The 19,994-nt window shown below is 38.4% G+C and overlaps 1 protein-coding gene and 1 long non-coding RNA gene across 9 annotated transcripts in view; one reads left to right on the top strand and one right to left on the bottom strand.

Moving 5' to 3' along the window:
• Positions 1-19,292, top strand: part of LOC119854406 — a 29,994-nt gene extending 10,702 nt beyond the window's left edge. The window contains exon 3 of the long non-coding RNA XR_005292445.2: positions 17,349-19,292. This is a non-coding gene — a long non-coding RNA (uncharacterized LOC119854406). The remainder of the gene's footprint in view (positions 1-17,348) is intronic.
• Positions 288-19,994, bottom strand: part of ANKRD17 (ankyrin repeat domain 17) — a 168,328-nt gene continuing 148,621 nt past the window's right edge. For 7 of the 8 annotated variants that reach the window (XM_038398721.2, XM_038398722.2, XM_043513658.1 and 4 more), the window contains 9 exons: positions 18,850-19,297; positions 17,694-17,849; positions 17,285-17,434; positions 15,118-16,760; positions 10,254-10,451; positions 8,863-9,111; positions 5,459-5,634; positions 4,947-5,111; positions 288-2,901 (listed from right to left, as the gene is read on the bottom strand). In XM_038398721.2, coding sequence (XP_038254649.1) covers positions 2,842-2,901; positions 4,947-5,111; positions 5,459-5,634; positions 8,863-9,111; positions 10,254-10,451; positions 15,118-16,760; positions 17,285-17,434; positions 17,694-17,849; positions 18,850-19,297 — 3,245 coding nt within the window. In that variant the 3' untranslated portion in view covers positions 288-2,841. The remainder of the gene's footprint in view (positions 2,902-4,946; positions 5,112-5,458; positions 5,635-8,862; positions 9,112-10,253; positions 10,452-15,117; positions 16,761-17,284; positions 17,435-17,693; positions 17,850-18,849; positions 19,298-19,994) is intronic. The other variant, XM_043513657.1, reaches the window with a different exon arrangement.

The raw sequence follows: 19,994 nt of genomic DNA, 5'->3' as shown, positions 1-19,994 counted from the left end.
ATTGCATTTTTATGAAATACCTATTCAGTGCAAAGGCATCTGACAGGTTTGCCTCCATCACAAGAGGGTAACTATATTACAGTACTTTGTCATTGAGTGACAAACAGATTACACAACATACTGGGATATTTATCATCCTGGGGTTTAAGGAGTGAACTAACTCATGGCTTACATTTCTTGAGTTATGCCATTCCTTAATTAACAGAAAAATGAATAAAGTATTCTGCATATACACACTCCAATAATCTATGCATATGTAGTTAAAAAAAAAGATAGGGAAGACCTGCCAGGTCTCAAAAGAGTATGTTCCTTTTTTTTATTGGTCAAATAAAAGGCATTACATTTGAAATATAAAAAATGTATCTGAAAAATGTTCCTAGTACAGACTTCTAAAAACCCCAGTATTTTATTTAACAAGCCTGATCCCACAAACGAAACATGGGGCATTCCAGCCTATATTCCGGTGTCTACAGTTTTGTTTTCAAGTCAACAAAATACAGATAGCTTTATAAGAAACCACATCCTAAGAAACTCAGTTTTTTTGACCCACAGAATACATTTTGTTGTAATAAATATTGAGCAGTATTTATTCCTCAGAAGGATTATTTCAAGAGTAAAAATAATCCCTGTTAGCACTGGAGAAGCATTAATAATAAAATTATAGGAGAGTGGTAAACGTTATATAAAATACCTTAATAGCATTATTCCCCACTCATAGTAAAGTGCTGAAATTGAATTTAAATTGATTTTTTTTTATTAACAGCTGTTCAGTTAAGTATCCATTTTGATCCAACTAATTCTTCACACATTAGATTTCAGAAGGAGGAATCACATACAGCTGGAAAAATGAGTTTACTTAGATTTAGAGCACCACCTTAGGGCATGTATACTGATACTGGTATTCATGAACTTCTGAACATCTCAAATGTAGCATCTCAATATTTAAAAGGCTGTATAATAGCTTTGGAAAAATCATTTTTCCTTCTGGCTTTAAGAGAGTAATTATAGTAAGTTATGAAACAGCATTTTAAAAATCCAGTTTTACAGCCAACAAACAAAATTAATCTAATTAATTTGGAATATTCATTCAATTAAGATTTATCTAAAGTTTGTCAGGACTAATTCACCATATAAAAGGGTGAATTTGATTGACACTGTACCTTAAAAAGCTTTACCTTTTTACATTTTTATTTCAAAAAGCAAATGATAGACAATGTTGGATTTGTTCCCACAATATTACAGTTAATTTGTAGATCTAGTTTATAAATTTGGTTATATTGTATAATCACACATATACAGTCATTTTTGTTATAAACTGGGATCTTGGGTTAAAATAGCTTTGTGTTTCAAGCTGTCAAAGGCTTGCCTTAATAGTACTTCTGAACTTGCTCTACAGCAGGGGTTCTCAAACTGGGGGTCGGGACACCTCAGGGGGTCGCAAGGTTATTACATGTGGGGGGGGGGGGTCGCAAGCTGTCAGCTTCCACCCCAAACCCCGTTTTGCCTCCAGCATTTATAATGGTGTTAAATATATAAAAAGTGTTTTTAATTTATGGTGGGAGAGGGGTTGCACTCAGAGGCTTGCTATCTGAAAGGGGTCACCAGCAGAAAAGTTTGAGAACCACTACTCTACAGTTTGTTGATGTTCCTTTGCAGAGCATACTGGTGTTTTCACTCCAGGAAACTTTAAAAGCAAAACATGATAAAAGCTATTAAAGATGATCGTTTACACAGAAATTTCATTTTGGAATGTTCAAAATTAACTTTGATCAGGCAGACGCACAGTTCAGAATAAAACATCGCCTGCTCTAATTAAACCACTAATTCTTGAAAAAATAAGCCTTGGTTTGGAGGCAGTTTCATTAATGAATCTCTACTACTAAGTGCCAGTGGGTGTGCTTACTTTTACTCCAACAGCCAAAAACAGTTGCAAATTTTTCTTCTCTGATGATTGGGAGGAACTAAATGGATGCACTTAGAATGGTCAGAGAACTAAACATACCTCACTGCATCCACCTATCTGCAAGAGTCATTTGTAACTGACTGCTGCAGGCTGGCACATTCACTAATATTCACTGGGGAACTCTACTGGTGTTAGCATGGAGACAGTTCTGGAAATGCCAGAAGGCTATAATCTCAAGAATTTTTTTTTTTAATTGAAAACCCTGCATAGAAGAAAATGGAAACTTACTTTTAATATGTATCTGGTTACAAGAGAAAAATAAACAGATGTATGACTTTTCAAAAATCCAAGGTATATAATTGGAAACCCACTGATAATTCCCACTTTTATACTGTACTTAAATTACACAAGTAGAAAAGTTATGCTTATTAATAGTTTAATGTATGAAGGAAACATCCAGATTTCTGAATATGAAGGTACATATCTCACATTAATTTAAGTCTACATAAAGTAGAGCCTCTATACTGACATACTGAAATTTACTTTCTGCTTAGCCATTTCCGTTATGTAAACAATTGTACATTTATTTGCCATTCTAAAACTTCAGGATCAAGTTTACATAATTTTGCTAAATTTCTGTGTTTGCTCAGAAGCAGTTTACAGTACTAAAATCAACCAGCCAAAGAACAGTTTCAACAGAAAGTTATGTCCAAAAAATAAAAAAAAGAAGAGTAAACGCTAACTAAGTTGAAACATATGATGGGTGGGGAATGGGCGGTCACAATGTTCACAGAAAAAGGTCAGTTAGTAAGTTCTTCTGCAAAAGCCTACACACTTCAGTCAAGCACATCAGTAGAATGATTTGGGAGCATATTAAACGGCCATTTGTGTTTTCCTCTGAATAAAAAGCAATCTCCAGGCTAACAAGTTGATCCCACTCAGCCAAGTTGGTTCATATGCACACTGTTCATGTGAGGTGTCCAAGTTCCAGTCCACACCTGAAAAAGAAGAGGGTGCGTTATTAATGATGTATTACAAGGATGCTTAAGAACAGGGGTGGCCAACCTGTAGCTCCAGAGCTACATGTGGCTCTTCAGAAGTTAATATGCACTTCCTTGTATAGGCACCGACTCCAGGACTGGAGCTACAGGCGCCAACTTTCTAATGTGCCGGGGGGGTGCTCACTGCTCAACCCCTGGCTCTGCCACAGGCCCTGCCCCCACTCCACCCCTTTCCGCCCCTCCCCCCCAGAGCCTCCTGCACATCACAAAACAGCTACCTAGGAAGTGCGGAGGGGGAGGCACTGATCAGTGGGGCTGGCGGTGGGGAGTTGATGGGGGCTCCTGACATATTACTGTGGCTCTTTGACAACGTACATTGGTACATTCTGGCTCCTTCTCCAGCTCAGGTTGGCCACCCCTGCTTTAGAACATTTAAGAATTTTAGGTTTAGCTAAGATGTTTACAATACAAATGTATAGTGCCTGCCTTCACTTTTCACTTCTATAATTGTTGCATCTATTAATAAACTACACCAAGTTATTTTCTTAAATGTGTTTTCCTCTTGTAATACCCAAGAGCTGAGATGTGAAGAGATTATTTTCATCACTCTCACCTTCCTGCCTGTGCTTCTCCCCTTGGTCACACATCCTACCTACACAATGCCTTCAGTACTACCTAGAATATTTCCCCCTCAGCAAGTTTTCAATTGCTTTCAATAAAAAATTAAACTATCATGCCACAGAACAATGTCTCACTTCACCCTCATATACTATACTGTAAGATTTATACTAGCTGTATACAGGAAATCCAGCCTCCTAGGATCAAGGAGAATAATAACTAAGGCCCAAAACCTGCAACTGGATCTGCTAATGCTGTGCCTGCTGAAGTCAGTTCGGTTTCTGCATGCATGCAGGGGATCATGCAAACAGTCAGTTACAAGGTCAAGGTGTAAAGCATCATGATTTGGGGAATTACAAGGTGTTTCACTTCAGCTTTTGAAAACGTCAGTGAACTAAAAAAATTAGTAGTTATTGTTTTTTCCAATACCTAGTACTACGTTTACTGCTGGAGAAACCTTACGAATACTACATGTAACAAAGTAAACTCTGGGTATAACTGATATAAATACTTTAACAGAGTTTAATATATAAGCAAGCATGTTTTATACAGTTAGGTATATAGTTGGATTTGGCTGGAGGAGGAGAAAAAGCATACAGGGAATCCCTCCCCTTCAACAGCACTCATGCAGTGAACTTCCATAATTCAGTAGAAGAATGAGGCCACTTGTGCAGCCAGCAGTGCTAGAGATCCCAAAAGGGGTAACACTTGAACAGAGAGTGATGGTGGGGCTAGGGCAATGATTAAACTGATGTAGGAAGGGCCAACTGTCTCCCTGGGCACTCCTAGCACTAGTGAAGGCAATATGGCTCAAAAGCATAATGCTTTAGGTCTAGTGCTGTGACAGTCTCACCTCCCACTAAGAAAATCATAAATTATATGCAACGGTGAATAAAAGACACTTCCTAGAAAGGTGACTTATCAGTTCTATCACATCTATATAACTTCTAGTACTTCTATAGTAGCCAACCAGCATTATTTAACACATTTAACAAAAGAGGTAATGTAACACTTGAAACAGTTACTATAAGGGCTTGTCTATATGAGGAAATCAACTCTTATAGGTATTCTGCAATAGCTGCCCATGTGGATACACTTATTCTAGAATAGCTATTATGCTTAAATTCACACCATACCTTATTCTCGGACAACTTCCCCCATAGACAAGCCATCAATGAAGGTTTGCTTATTTTTAAAAAGTAAGTGGAATTTATTTTACACTTGTTACATACAAGTGCATTAGATGCTTCAGTCGTAATTAGTAAGGTTAAATCAGATTTAAATTAGAAAAATCAGAAAGACTGGAAATACACAAGTTTTTATCTTTTGCATTATACACCTGGGGAATTATTTGTTTTTGTATCTGATTATGTTGAAGATAAGTCAGGAATAATAATAATAATTAAAAAAAATCACAATATTACCGTTTGAGGGCCATTGTTTTCTGTGGAATTTGAAACCATCTTTATCAATGAGTTCCAAGATGGGTCAGCAGCATGAGGTCCATTAAACATAGGACCTCCATTACCATCTGCAATGGGTGCTACAGGAGGAATCATTGCATTCCCATATACAGAGAAAGGCATACCCTTTGGGGGGAAAAGTTAAGAATCAACATATATATAAAGACACACCCACATCAAGTAGCAATAGAAATTATCGCTTTACATTTTAGCAATTCCCTACATTTGTATTATTTAAAAGAGTAAGGTTTTAAACATTTTTCCTATCTGCTGTACATTTACTTTTTAGTATCAGATTAGTAGTATCTTGCAATTGTTCCAGAGAAAAATAAAGATCAATAATACTCTAACATACATAGCTCAGACTGTTTTGACTGGACAGTACTATAAAATGTCTACTTGTCTTAAGAAACAACATAGAAATACTGAAATTCCTACACTAAGATGGATGTCAGAAACATTAGGATTGTTACCCCGACTTTAGGAAAATCCATATATCCTGCAGGAACATGCTGATGGAATGTACCGGAAGGGGTTACAATTCCTGTACTGTCTCGCTCCATCGTTTGATGTGAAAACACTCCTGGATCAGACATTGGCCTGTGGATCATATGACTTCCCATTCCACTGTGACACCAATCTACTTTATCTAGCAAAGAAACAAGTACAATCAATTGTTACATTGATATTAATAAACTTGTATGGGAAGCTAAGACTAAAGTCCTCTGCATTAAAGCACTTCTGCAACAAGAACAGTCATTTGCTCTACAGTAACTCTGGTTGTTCAAGATGTGTTGTCCACTCAGACTATACTTTTGGGGCATGCATACCAAGAATGGAATCTGTGTGGACAATCGCCCGAAGAAATCCCACTTAACGGAGGATGCTGAAAAATTACTTCCAGTCAAGAAATAACTTCCACAATATTTTCTCCTTCAAGTTATGGATAGTGAAACCTGCCCCTTAGGGCTCTTGTACTGTGGTAAATCGAGGACTGCATGGTCTCTTATAACCTCAGTTTTGACTGTTCGATACTACAAATGGGTACTTGTCAAAAGAGACGGCTTTATCAAAAGGTTCCTAAAGCTCACAGGCAAGCAAGAAGATGCATTCCACAAATGGTAACATGAAGAGGCAGGCCACTCGGAAGTTGGTGATTACCTAGGGACCCATGATCATGAACCGATTACATTCAATATGGGAAAACAGAGGACACGCTCAACCAGTTAAAGAGACAGACGGTGTTTCTAAAAGGCTAATTTCCTAAAGAAAATTTATGAGCAACATTGATTGGGAAGAAAAGTTTAGGAAAATGTTAAGAATTGGCAGGTCTTGTAGAACAGTTTATCAGACTGCCAAAAGTCATGATTACACAATCAAGAAAGAGGACTTTGCCTAAAAATCCCATCCTTGTTCGGTGGCGAGGTAAAGGCATCAATCAAATTAAAAAGCAATACATTTACAAATGGAAAAGGGGAAAGAGTTGATAAATATGATGAAAGGCAGAAAACTAATAAGGGATGCGAAAGACATCAAGCAAAAATCTGCTGCTGGCAGGGCTAAGGACAACAATGAGTTTTTAAAGTGTTTTAGAAACAAAAGAAATCTTAACAAATGGTATAGGATCCAATGCTAGATGAAGATTGTAAAATTGTTCATAATGATACAGAAAAGGCACAAGTGTTCAATAAATATTTCTTGTTACAAAGCAGAAGTGTACTCATACCACATAAGAATATGTAACTACTGGCCAGAGAATTAATAACTAAGGAGGATGGCAGAAAACATCTACCAGGGCTAAACTTCTTTAAACCAGCAGGAGCAGATAATGAAATCAAGAGTCCGAAAAGAGTTGGCTAAGAAGATCCCAGGCCTGCCGATGCTAATTTTTAGTAAATCATGGAATACAGGGGAAATTTCAGAAGACTGGAAAAGAGTGCTACTAATGTGCCAATATTTAAAAAGGGCAAGTGGGATGACTGCATAACTATAAGCTGGCTAATCAGTCCTGAACAAAATAATGGAAAAGGTGAAATGGGAGTGATTTGATAAAGAATTAAAGGGCAAGAACACAATTAATGCCATAAATATCACAATTTTATGGAAAATAGGTCTTATGAAACTTGATTACATTCTTTGAGGAGACAAGAAGCTTGATTAAGGTCACTGAGTAGATGTAAATACTTTGTAAGATGTTTGACTTAGTACTGCATGACATTCTAGTTATAAAATTAGTTCTATGCAATATCAATAGAGCACACATTAAATAGATTAAGATCTAGATAAATGACTGATCTCAACAAGTTTTTAAATGGAATCATTACTGAAGGAGGGTGATTTTAGTGCAGGTCCACAAGGATTAGCACTAGGCCCAATACTACTCAACTTTTTCACTAATGATCTAGAAGCAAATATAAAATCATTGCTAATAAAATTTGTGGATGACAAAGATAGGCAGAGTGGTAGGTAATGAGGAAGACGGCAATCATACAGACAGATCTGAATCGTTTGATAAGCTGGGCCCATTCAAACAAAATACATTTTAAAACAGTCAAATGAAAAAGAATACATCTAGAAACAAGGAATGAAGGCTCTACCCTACTTACAGAATGGAGGACTGTATCCTGGAAAGTAGTGACTAAAAATGATATTAGGTCCACAATGGACAAGCTACTCAACAGGAGCTTCCCGTACAACACTCTGGCAAAAAGGGCTAATGAGATCCTCAGAGGTATAAACTGGAGCAGTGTGTAGGAATAGGGAGGTGATTTTACCTCTGTATATAGCGTTCCAGTGTCGGTCTAAGCAGTGCCACACACAGTTCTGGTGGCCACATTTTAAGAAAGATATGGAAACATTGGAAAGAGTACAGAAAAGAGCCACAGAAATTATTTGGGGGCTGGAGAAAATGCTTTCTTAGCGAGAGGCTTAAGGAGCTCAACCTGTTTAACACATCAGAAAGAAGACTGAGAGGTGACTTGATTGCAGAGTATACATGCTTTCACAGCGAGAAAATACCAGGTACTAAAGGGCTCTTTAATCTAACAGCAAAAGATAAAACAAGAACCATTGGCTGATAGCTGACACCAGACAAATTAAAATACGAAGTTAAGCACACATTTTGAACAGTGAGGTTGATTAACCACTGGAACTAAACCACCAAGAGAAGGTATGCTTTAGCCAAACAAGTTATTTGGTTCAATATAGGGGTAACTGGGTTCAGTGTAATGGCCTGTGATATCCAGGTCAGACTAGATGATATGATGGTCCCGTCTGGTCTTAAACTCTCTGAATCTGAACAGAAAGTTTGACAGTTCCTAATATACAGAACAGCAAATTCCATAAAAGAAGCAAAACTGAAAAAAGGTTATGACTGTTTCCAGAGGAGTCCCCTTCCCTTCATCCTCAAGAAACAACTATCCCATGCATTTCCTCACTCAACGTCCTGTATTGCAACAATCTTCCTCATCAAGAGAGAGTTCTGGATGAGAGTCCATTCAAAGCCCACTAATACTGCTCTCCTAGGCTGGTTGCAGGAGTAATCGTAAAAATTACAGCTAGATTATCTAGTTCATCCCGGGCAGGGTGAAACCTACCTGCTTTGTTATTTATGGCATTGTGCAATTATAACAACAAAAAATGTCACAAGTAGCAAAGCTTCCCAACCAAAGGTTCTCTGCTACCTTTCAGGACACAACTTCAAACTAGACAGAGCAGACATAAGACCCAGCTCTGAGACTTGGAAATGGATGTATAATGAGCAAATGTAAATTCTGAGGAATTCAATTTATACAATGCCTCTCAGTTCTAAAGCATGTTATTAAGAAAAGCAATATGACTATAGAAAATTGCATGCCTGTTAGACAATACTTCATACCTTGATTGCCACCTATCCCTTCAAAGGACCAGATGCCACTATGCCCCACGGGAGTGGCTAAATTGCTCCCAATAACGGATGGAGTAGAAGTTCCAGTTTGTCTAATACGTGCAGAACGTTCAGTCCCAATTGGAACAGGAACCTTTCTGTCCGGAGACACATTGCTGGGCTTTCCTGACCCCAAGGACACTGCTGAAGGGGTAGGAGATGGTGCTCTAACTCCAGATGACATTGACTGAGCAGTAGATTCTACAGAAAATAATTGAAAAATTACAGAAGTGTGTATGTATATTTAGTATCTTTGCTAGGCCTAGTTTGAGATAACAAAATGAATTTCCACTCATAGTTCTGTTCACATATACCAACACTCACCCGTAAAAGAAACCCAAGCTTTTGGAAGTAGATGATTCAGGAGAATCAGCAGGCATATTATGATAATCTCAAGCATTTTAACCCCAGATCACTGGTTCAAAATACAGCTCAAGCCTTTATCACTTGTTTACTGTTTGGTGGCTTATGTGAAACAATTATTGTAAGTACTTTACTACTCCAGACTCTGTACAATTGATCATAAAGATACTGTTAAAAAGGTCATTTTCGGCATTATCAATAAAGATTGGCAATTAGAAAGGGTTAGATTCTGGAGAATATCAAATAAATGAATGGGTTCTTTTCAAAACATCTGCATCTCATTTAGCCTCCGAAAGTCCTAATAAGAGGACTTCAGATTTTAATACTGTGTTGCCAATGACTTAACCTTTAACTTTCTTCCTTACATATAATGGAATCTGTTATCTTTAAATTTAAAATTTGTTTTCTATCATAACACATCCTGGCTGCGTTACAGCAAAAACTGTAAAAGTCACAATTATAGATGAAGATATCAAATTTTACAGAACACAGTCTCTCTCCAAATCTATTTAGTGGTTATTTTAAAGGGTTCTAAAAACAATCAATTCATCATAAAAGAAACACTATTTGTTGGTAGGATTAATGAAGACACTACCACATCAGTGACACAGTTCACTTTTGGAAGAGTATTTTCTCAACCAAAAGGGCTAAAACTTGAAAAAAAAAAATCCTTGAAAAAAAATCCCCCAATCTAAAAGGAACCCCACATAGGATTACTGAGCAGCCCCTAACGCATCTGTTGAGATCAAACCTTTCATTTAATAGATTTCTTCCTCAATTCATTCTGTAAAATAGAGTTTCGAAATCCATCTTCAAATACATATGGACTTTAACAAACATGAAACAAAAAACCCTAGCAACAAGCTTAGCCAAAAATATCAAGTTGATTAATTAGAAAACTACATAGACTAGGTAGAATTTGCCAGAATATTTTGCCTTTATAATAATTTCTCACTAGTTTCCTATTGAGTAGAACTCACCATTTGATGCTGATGAACATGGAGGCAATAAACTAAGTGGGGAAAAATGTTGTCTGTTAAAATTAGCAGCTGAAGGTGCTCCGCCCAGGGGTGGCCCAGGTGCATATATCTGACCGCCCGAAAGGTTCGAGGCAAAGTTACCCAAATGTGCAGAAGAAGGTGTTACAGAAGCATACGGTGAATCCATACTGACAATACCTATGAAAGAAACTGGCAGAGGGTTAGTCCTCACTGAAAGATGGTTCTAATTAACAAATGTGTAAGTAGGAGATGAGGACAATGGGAAAACATTTGCATCAAATTAATTTCTTCGTCCATCACAATTTGACATTTTGGTCAATTAACCAAGTCTTTTTAGCTGTTCTCCCCATTCACACAACTACAAGCAGGAGAGCAAGAGAAGTGAGTACTAAAAAACTTGGAAATGGTGTGTGTGTGTTGGAGGAGTGAGGAATTAAGTAGTTCTGAAAGGTTTAAAACAACTCTAAAATAAATGAGTGAATGAGAAAATAAGTATGCATCAGTACTGAAGCTGGATACAAATAAGTAGTAAGAAAGTAAAAGCCCCCCCTTAAAAAAAAATGAAGTTTTTGAAGGGGAAAACTGAAAGTAAAATAATGCAGGAAAATTGACAGGAAAATACCTGTTGAAGACAAAATGTGAAAGTAAAGACCTGAAGGGAGTTAGCCAGTAAATGTGATGGTGGGGGAGGGGCACAGAGTGGTGGGGGGTTTATGTTTTTAGGAAGGACTGTCAGTTTGGAAAGCTTTCATACTTTTTGTTCTGAGAGTCTTAATAAAAATGATATTTTATATTTAAAGACATAAGTAACATTTAAAAATTATGCTTGACTTTTATGTGGAGGTCTTGAATTTAAATGAATGCAATAACTAGACTAAAAGAAAAGGAGTACTTGTGGCACCTTAGAGACTAACAAATTTATTAGAGCATAAGCTTTCGTGAGCTACAGCTCACTTAATGCATCCGATGAAGTGAGCTGTAGCTCACGAAAGCTTATGCTCTAATAAATTTGTTAGTCTCTAAGGTGCCACAAGTACTCCTTTTCTTTTTGCGAATACAGACTAACACGGCTGCTACTCTGAAACCAATAACTAGACTGTAAATAATCCTATAACTAGATACCTGCATAACAATCTAGCATTTTCCAGATCCATAAATCTTTCAAATTGATATTGTTTGGGACTAGAAAAATGAGTTTATAGTAAGTAATGCAGACTCCATCTGGCACAGGGAAGGTAAAGTTATGATTGTGTTTAAAATTCACAAAGTATTTCTCCACTCCCCTTTTCTCTCTTTATTAAGGAAATATTTAATATACGTTCTACAATCAGCATGAAGCCATGTCATCAAATTATGGAAACATGGCTCCAGTTATACAATGGAAAACAGTAAACTATCCAAGATGAGAAAATGTACCAAATGATAAATTTGCAAGAATTTTTGCACATTGGGAATTTTTTTCCAAGTTTTGCTGGATGAAGAAAGTGAAGAATAAAATGTAAGAAAGTTACTATATTTATTAGAGCTGAAATACTTAAAGACTCTTGTCTCTGCCCGAATACGTATCTTATTTTCCCTGTCCTTGTATAGACTAGATAGCAATGTAGGTCAGACAAAAAGAGGAGTCAGGATTTCAACACTCAACCTGCCAGGGATGGGTAGGAAACTGTCCAGAGAGACAGAGAGCATGTGCCCACGCTAACCCTACGTTTATGAAGATTTAAGACTTCATTTGAAAAGTTTTTATCCATCGTGGTTGTGAAGATTACTTTCCTAACTAATGAACTAATGCAGTACGGTCTTCCTGACTCTGCAGACACAAAGCTCCAGTGGCTGCTGCTGCTTATACTGGTTCTTTTCCCAAGCAGTAGTTATGAAACTGACATTGCTTGGTCAGTGTCACTGTTCTGGGAAGCAGTTAAACTGGTCTGAATTATGTGAATTTCACTCAGCTGTTCATGGGAAAGCTATGGACAGCAGTAGAGGCAAGGACTGAAGCTAAAAATTGGAGGCAAGAACTGTAGCAAAGTAGCGGCCACTTGCCCTCCCTTGAAAGCAGCCAGGAGATAGGGTTAGAAGTATCGTAGGTGAAACTCCCTGAGACAATAGCAAGGAGGCTGAGAAATGGCAAAGACATATCCCTGTACCTCTCAGCATAAGCCCTCAAGCAGGGTTAAAGGTTAGCATCCTGGGAGGAATCCCACCATACATTCTTCAGGAGTTAGGAGGGCTGGACTTCTCATAGGGTTTGCCCCTGAACCCCTTCGCCTATCTTTTGTAAATTATGTTTGTAATTTTTTTCAAGCCCTGCTAGCAGAGATTTTGAACCTTGTAAAAACCACTCCAAAGCTACTGTATTCAATGGAGGGGAAAAAGTTTCAAAAATAATCCCTGAAGTCCATAAAGGTAGTCTGAACATCCAACAAAGTATAAATAATGTAACAGCTTAGATATTTCATAATAGGTTTGCGTTTGCAGGTCCATGCTAGTGTAATGGCTGTCCTAAAATCCACACCTGACATTTATGTCCACTGACATAAGCACTGGGGCATTTCTTTTTAAGCGCAACTCCAACTTGCAACTAATCCATTATGATGTATGCACTGCACAAAGCTATCGTTACCCGGCCTTTGTGTACTCTGTAGCATGACTGAACCAAATCCCAAGCGCCCCCAAATGCTGCTATAATATTAATTTATTATAGCTCTATGAAATATTATAGCTCATGCACTGGCTGTCAGCAGATCTCAGACTCCAATCTGCAGCATGGCCTGGCAAAGCATCGTGCATTTTGGAAAAAGAAAAGGAGTACTTGTGGCACCTTAGAGACTAACAAATTTATTTGAGCATAAGCTTTCGTGAGCTACAGCTCACTTCATCGGATGCATTTGGTGGAAAATACAGTGGGGAGAAAGCTTATGCTCAAATAAATTTGTTAGTCTCTAAGGTGCCACAAGTACTCCTTTTCTTTTTGCGAATACAGACTAACACAGCTGATACTCTGAAACCTGCATTTTGGAAGAAGGCTATAAAAGTCACTGACAGCGAACAGAAAAGTGGAAAGAAAGGAGTAGTAGTTTTTTTGTTATGTTCTCCAGGAAGCCTATCCCCCTGATCTTCAACTATTGCAACACTGTCCAAGAGACCTGGCTCAGAGCCTCCTTCCCCCACTTCCATGTGTTCCAGCAAGAGGGGAGCTTGTATCACCTTGGTTCCCCACATGCCAGCAGCTATACTATTCTCCACATAGTATGGATAATCCACTTTACACTTCTCCCCAGTCCCTAGCCACAAGTTGGAGTTTAACTCTGGCTCCCTGAACTCTGCTACTTGACTTCAGGGAAAAATGAGGGACCGCATTCCTTATAATCCAATTAACTCCCTGTTAGGAAAGCTGGTGAATAAGCAGCAACTCCAGCCAGACCCAAAAGGGAGATTAACAAAGTGCCAATGCTTAGCAGCAGCAAAATGGCAAATTCTGCGACAAAAATACTGAATTCCATGAGAACTTGGAAATATGCCAACGTCCCTGCATCACTGTCCTGATTGAAATGAACTGGGCAGTCCAAACCCCTTAAGTGCTATTGTCTTAGACCCTCTGCTAACACAAGAAGATATCAATGGTTCACTTTTCTCTAGAGGCACATTTTCAAAGTTATCTTCACAGCTAAGAGAGCTAGATTTTTTTTAAACACACAAAAGCTGACATTCTGAGCACAACTATTCAGCAAAAAGCTAACTTCTAGTGCTGTGGAATACATGGGACCCATGGGATATAAATGCAGCTCGGCTCTGTCTCACTAAAATACCCCTTCGCTATTCAAAAAAACCTGATAATAAGGCCTACATTTTGCCAGATATTTGAAGAAGACCAAACTCTCTAAAATTATTTCAAAATCAACCAGAGTTAACTGGTGTGCATGAATAGGTTACAATGTAAAAAATAAACTGCATCTCAATTCTCTGATATGAATCAACAGAAACAGATCAAAATTTACAACTGTTCTTCACTTCTTTAGGAAGTCATTGCTATACTTTTCTCTTGAAGGCAAAACGCCACATACAAAATCCACATCACGAGTCCCTATACACTGGACAGAGTCAAAGTACAAAAAGCTCAGTGTACTCCATAGCAAGTTGCTGGTCTAAATTCTGTGACAAAACCCTGCATGAGTGCAGCAGACTGGAAATTCTCCTGGAGATTTTTGTTGAATTAATATGAAAATGAATAATAAAATCAGTGAAGTATCCCTTGTTTTATATAGTCTGATTTTAAATTAATTTTTAACTCTGTTCTAAAGTTTCAATATGCTATAGATTTATATATTGGCTATGCAGGACTATACTACAGAAGTTGGCAAGGGATAAAGAGGTTTTGTCAGATAACCAGTGACAACTGAGCCTTTTGGTACCTCAGAAGTTGGGGTAGATGGATGATTCTGTTAACGGTTTCAGTGTTGATAATTTTAACATGCTAACATTTTGACTATTAACAATGGGTTTTACATGCAATACCTCAAATGAGATGAATAGGGCAGTTAACATCTCTGAGAGATGTTGTCAAGCTGCATGCACAATCATGAAGACAGCAGTACATTAGTTTACATTCAGAAGGTATCCTTGTAAGGGCTAGAAATATAATTTGGGTTAAAAATGCAATCTGATACTTGAAAGCACAGTTCCACTACAAGGGACAGATTCAAGAGCAGATGAATTACAGAATACACAATTCAGTTAGTTTAAAGAACCCTAAAAGAATAGGCAGAAAATATTAAGTGTTCCAAAGTGCAGGCATTCAGCTGAGGGACATTACTGAGGGCACCACACACACACACACACTTACCTGAGGGACTTGGACCTGGTCTTTGTAACGGTGGCCTAAAACCTGGGGCTTTGGAAGTATCAGACTGATGCAAGGGTTCTGAGTTTGGCAAAAACGAAGACTTCCCTGATAGAATGGACTCTGGTGTTGTCTGAGATGAAACTACAGATCCACCCCAGAAGGCATGAGCAGAAGTGGAACTGTTCTCAAACAATGTGCTAAAGGGCCCAAATGGCAAAGACGCACTGAAGTTAGTACCCATAGATTTGTTTGCTGGATGGGCTGAATTTTGAGAAGCAGTTTGTGTACTTAAGGTAGAAGGAAGCTGCACTGAAGAAGGAACACTGTGGGGCCTTTTAATGTGATTTACATTGAGGACTGCAACAGAATTCTGCACAGGAGCTGGAGTCTTGTGAGCAGTATTTGTTCCATGGGCAGGTGGTTTGATAGCAGGGGTTTCCATTTTAGCTGGAGGTTGAGTTGATGCCATTGATGTCGGAGGCAAGGGATAGGTCATGGGGGCATTTGTCGAACCTACCACTGGGGCAGATGAACTTGTTGCTAAGTTTGGAGGCACAACCATTCTAGGATCTGGTGGAGGAACCTGAGGTTGCTGTGGAGACGGTCTTGCTTCTTGAGAAAGAGATCCTGGGGACTGTTGGTGAGCAGGGTGCACTGAGGAACTCCCAACAGAACTAGCACTCAGCTGCCCACTGCTGGCTGAATTACTTGTTTCCACTACTGGTGGACTAGCTGCTTCCTGGTCAGAGGAAGATGCCCCTTTATTCGGAGAGGTTGTTACACAGTCCAAAGGACTGTTTCTAGAAACCGCTACTGGCTGAGCTGGTGGTGAAGGGGATGATGGGGATGAGACAGGGTAGTGTTCTTTGGCAGTAGGGATGGGATATGTGGCATTTGTAGGTGCTGTACTGTTGTTACTTGCTGTGGTTGTGATTGTGGTTGTAGTGGCATTAGATGTTTTCACAACTGTAACAAAAAGCTGCCTTCTGACTGAAGGTGAACTGGGAGTGCCATTTGTAGATGAAACAGGCACAGCAGAGGCTGTTGAACTTGTAACTGTCGGACTAGTAGTTAGAGAACTTGTTGAATTCACCTGAGAACCACTGCTGTTCTGACTGTTATGGCGAGGCACCATGTGAGGTTTAGGTGAGTTAGTAGCTCTTGCAGGGCTCAAAGGCCTAACAGGAAAAGGACCCCAGGTAGACTGAGCTGGTGGAAAAGTACCTCCGAAGTGGGTCATGGGCAACCGTGGTGGACGGATTTGTTGGAAAGTTTGAGCAGCAAGTAAAGCATGTGCAAACTGTGGAGGAGGATATGCTAATGGAAGAGAGACTGGAAAACCAGGCCGCACGTTATTCACTGGGTTCTTGACAGTTTTATGTGCAGGTGCTGAAGAAATTGCAGGCACAGTGAGTGCTGTGGCTGTTTGAGATGTTGAATGAACAGCTACAGTGGTCACTTTGATTCCCATTAGTGAATTGTTAACGGCTGTAGTGGCAGCAGGTGTTGACGACCCTATTTTGGAATTTGCTGCAGAACTTTTCAAACGATTCTTTGGAATGAGTTCATCAATTTCCTTATCTGGATCCTTAATAAGAGCATTGATCAACTGTGTGGCTTGTCTTGTTGATTCTGTGCCACCCCTGCAATAAGAGTAAAAGGAAGGGAGGAAAAGTATAGTTATTCTGATTTAATTTTTACCCTGAACTTTTCCACTATGTAGCCCAAATGTACGTTTTGAGGTTGTCAACCACTCTATTATAGATAAATTCATATAAGATATTTTATGTTAAAGGAAACTAGATGTTTAGCTTCATATATAAAGAATATAAAAGGCTGAGATACCAGTGCCTTAAGCAACAAAGGCATTGCATAGTCCACAAAAAAACAGTTTATATCTCCTTACTTTCTGCCCACAACTACAGAACAGAACCAATTTTCCCTATTCTGCATGAAAACATTCTTTTGGTTCAAAAGCACAAACAGAATAGTAGCATCAATTATGCTTCTCAAAAGATTTTTTTTTAAAATTGTTGCTCACTTAGAAATCCTGCAAGAAAAGTGGTCTATTAAACCAAAGACTACGCTTTAAAATTCATTCTTCCCATTCACTTTATAGAAATTATTCTTTTAAAACATAGTTAACAATCCCAAACAAAATTTTTACCTGATTGTTATTATTCTGTCCCCTGTCTTGTCTTTCTGTTTGTCGATGTCTATATGTGCTCCAGTGAACTCCCGGATAGCATTGATGTTACAGCCTCCTCTTCCAATGACTCTGGAAATTACTGTTGATGGGACAGAAACCTTCTTTGATCTACACAGAAAAAAAGTACTAAGTCAACTGGAGAAGCGATGGTGGTCTGAAATAAGATGAAGATCAGCAGGAAGCTATGAAGTTTGAAAGAGATCCTGAGTTGGTGTTTAAGAGGAAAAATTTATCACTCCTACTCTCAAACTAATACATTCATTTTAACTGCAAGATGGGGAACAATGAAAAAAATGTTCTGTCAAAAAAAGATACATAAAAAGGGGTAACACTACTGGCATGTTTGACTTTGCATATGCACACATACCTTCTTACAACCTCCTTCCATCCTTCTTCTCTCTTCTGACCACGTTTAGGGCTAGCTATGGTTAATTTTCCATTTGGAGAAGAAAGGGGAGAAGGTCCAGATTTTGTGCAAGTGGACAAGGAGTTGCTGGTTACTTCACTGATAACCTCAGACAATCTTTAAAAAAAAATAATTCGGTGCTTTTAGATAAATTATTTCTTCAAACTCAGTGTAAGACACAAACCATGTGGCCATTTTTCTTTGGCCTTTGGGCACTAAGCTTGTTAGGATCTCCAGCATTTTAGAAAATCATAACTTGATAGAGTTAGCACATATCTGCCCAGATACACAAGTGCACTAAGCACAAGTGATCATTCATTAAATATAGTTAATGTACATATGCAGCAAAATATCTAAACAGTATTTTAGCAACTAACTAATAGCTAATTTGATTTTGCTATTTTTTCCCCTTCTGCTGAAAGCTAGGAACAGGTTCACTGCATCTGAGGAAGATGCAGAGAAATAAACTACCTAGAATACTGGAGAAGCAGGATATATCAATACAATAGCAGTATGGACTTCATTTTTTCCTCTTATATGTCTGACAGGATTAGGATTAACCAGCCAGTATGAATTTTTGTATGTGGCATTTTGGAATGCATCTAGAAACATAATATTCAAAAGTTTCATTTGAACTTTTAAAACCACCAATGAAATAGCCACTGGATTAGGTGCCACTTGAACTCAGCAGCATGGTACCTGAAACCTAGGCTAAAATACTCCCCTTTTACTTGCTGGCATTGCTAAAAGACTAGCCACTAGTCATGACACCTGTTGCCAAAGAACACTGACTATACTAACGCTGAACTGACTGAAATGCTTCTGTCTGGGAAACCATATATAGCAAGACAACCCACTGGTTAAAAATTTGTGGGTAGGCTTCATACCTCAGCCTACTGTTTTAAATAATTCATGATCTGAAAATGTTGCATCTCCTCATACAATATTTATATTCATATAAATAGAAAAGCAAGGATATTTGTGCTCTTTCTGTTTTATTCTTGTACTTTACAAGACTCTAATGAGGCTATGAAAAATAGATCTTGAAAATCATTTTCAGCAGGAAGTTCCAATTATTTTATACTGGGAGTTATTACGCATGGCCACAATAACTTACTTGATTGATGATTTGCCAGAAATTGCTTTCCTCTCGTCCTTTGGAAAAGTGACAAGTACTGATGGCTGTTTCTTGTTGCTCAGCGTGTTAGTGGCTGCTGTGGAAGAATGACTCTCACTTTTGTGGCTGCTGTTGCTATTGCTGCTTTCGTCACTACAGCTGGAAATCCTCATGTTATCACTGTCACCACTTTCACTGGTACTGCTGCTCTTCGACTCGCCATTGGCTTTTTCTGATTGACCAAAGGAGATTGGGAGCTGATCATCAAATAGAATCTGAACATTATCTGGGTGAATTTTGTTTTTCCTGCTTTTCCTCTTGGAGCTGGTTGTGGTGATGGTATTGTTCCTTTTCCCATGGGAACCTGCTAACGTAGTCCACGTTGCAGATATACCTATGGTGGTTGTAGTGGTGGCACATGGAGGCTCCATTAGGACTTCAGGCTCATCTGATTAATAATCAAAAAAAATTACTACAGCATGTCCACTTTCAGTATTTTTTTTTGTTTCTGAAGTCACACCTAGCAAATCAGGCAATTTACTATTAAAGTTTAGTAACAGTCTTGAATGACTTCATGGGATAATCATAAGCCAATAACTGCTAAGACAATTACATAAAAATAATGCAGAAATTGTTATAGTGCCATTCTATAAACCAATAGTACACCTTCATATTGCATTCAGTTCCAGTAACTCCATCTCCTAAAGCAGTGATTCTCAAACTTTTGTACTGGTGACACCTTTCACATAGAAAGCCTCTGAGTGCAAAACTCCCCCCCCAATCAATTAAAAATGCTTTTTTATATATTTAACATTATAAATGCTGGGAGTAAAGCGTGGTTTGGGGTGGAGTCTGAAAGTTCGCGACCCCCCATGTAAGAACCTTGCAACACCCTGAGGGGTCCCGACTCCCAGTTTGAGAACCCCTGTCCTAAAGGATATAGCAGAAATAAAGGGGGTTCCAAGAGTGCTAACAAAAATGATTAAGGGTATGGAAAATCTCTCACATGAAGAGAAACTGAAAAGACTGGGTTTATTGTTTGCCTTTGAGAGAAGACTAATAGTAGGCAACATGATACAAGCATACAAAATAACTGACAGTGTAGAGAAGTTACCAATCTGTTTTTCATGATACCAGAACAAGGG

The sequence above is a fragment of the Dermochelys coriacea genome, chromosome 4, assembly GCF_009764565.3.
Source record: "Dermochelys coriacea isolate rDerCor1 chromosome 4, rDerCor1.pri.v4, whole genome shotgun sequence".
NCBI classification, from domain to species: Eukaryota; Metazoa; Chordata; order Testudines; family Dermochelyidae; genus Dermochelys; species Dermochelys coriacea.
The sequence above is the reverse complement of the archived record's forward strand: the minus strand, read 5'-3'. Positions and strand labels throughout refer to the sequence as shown.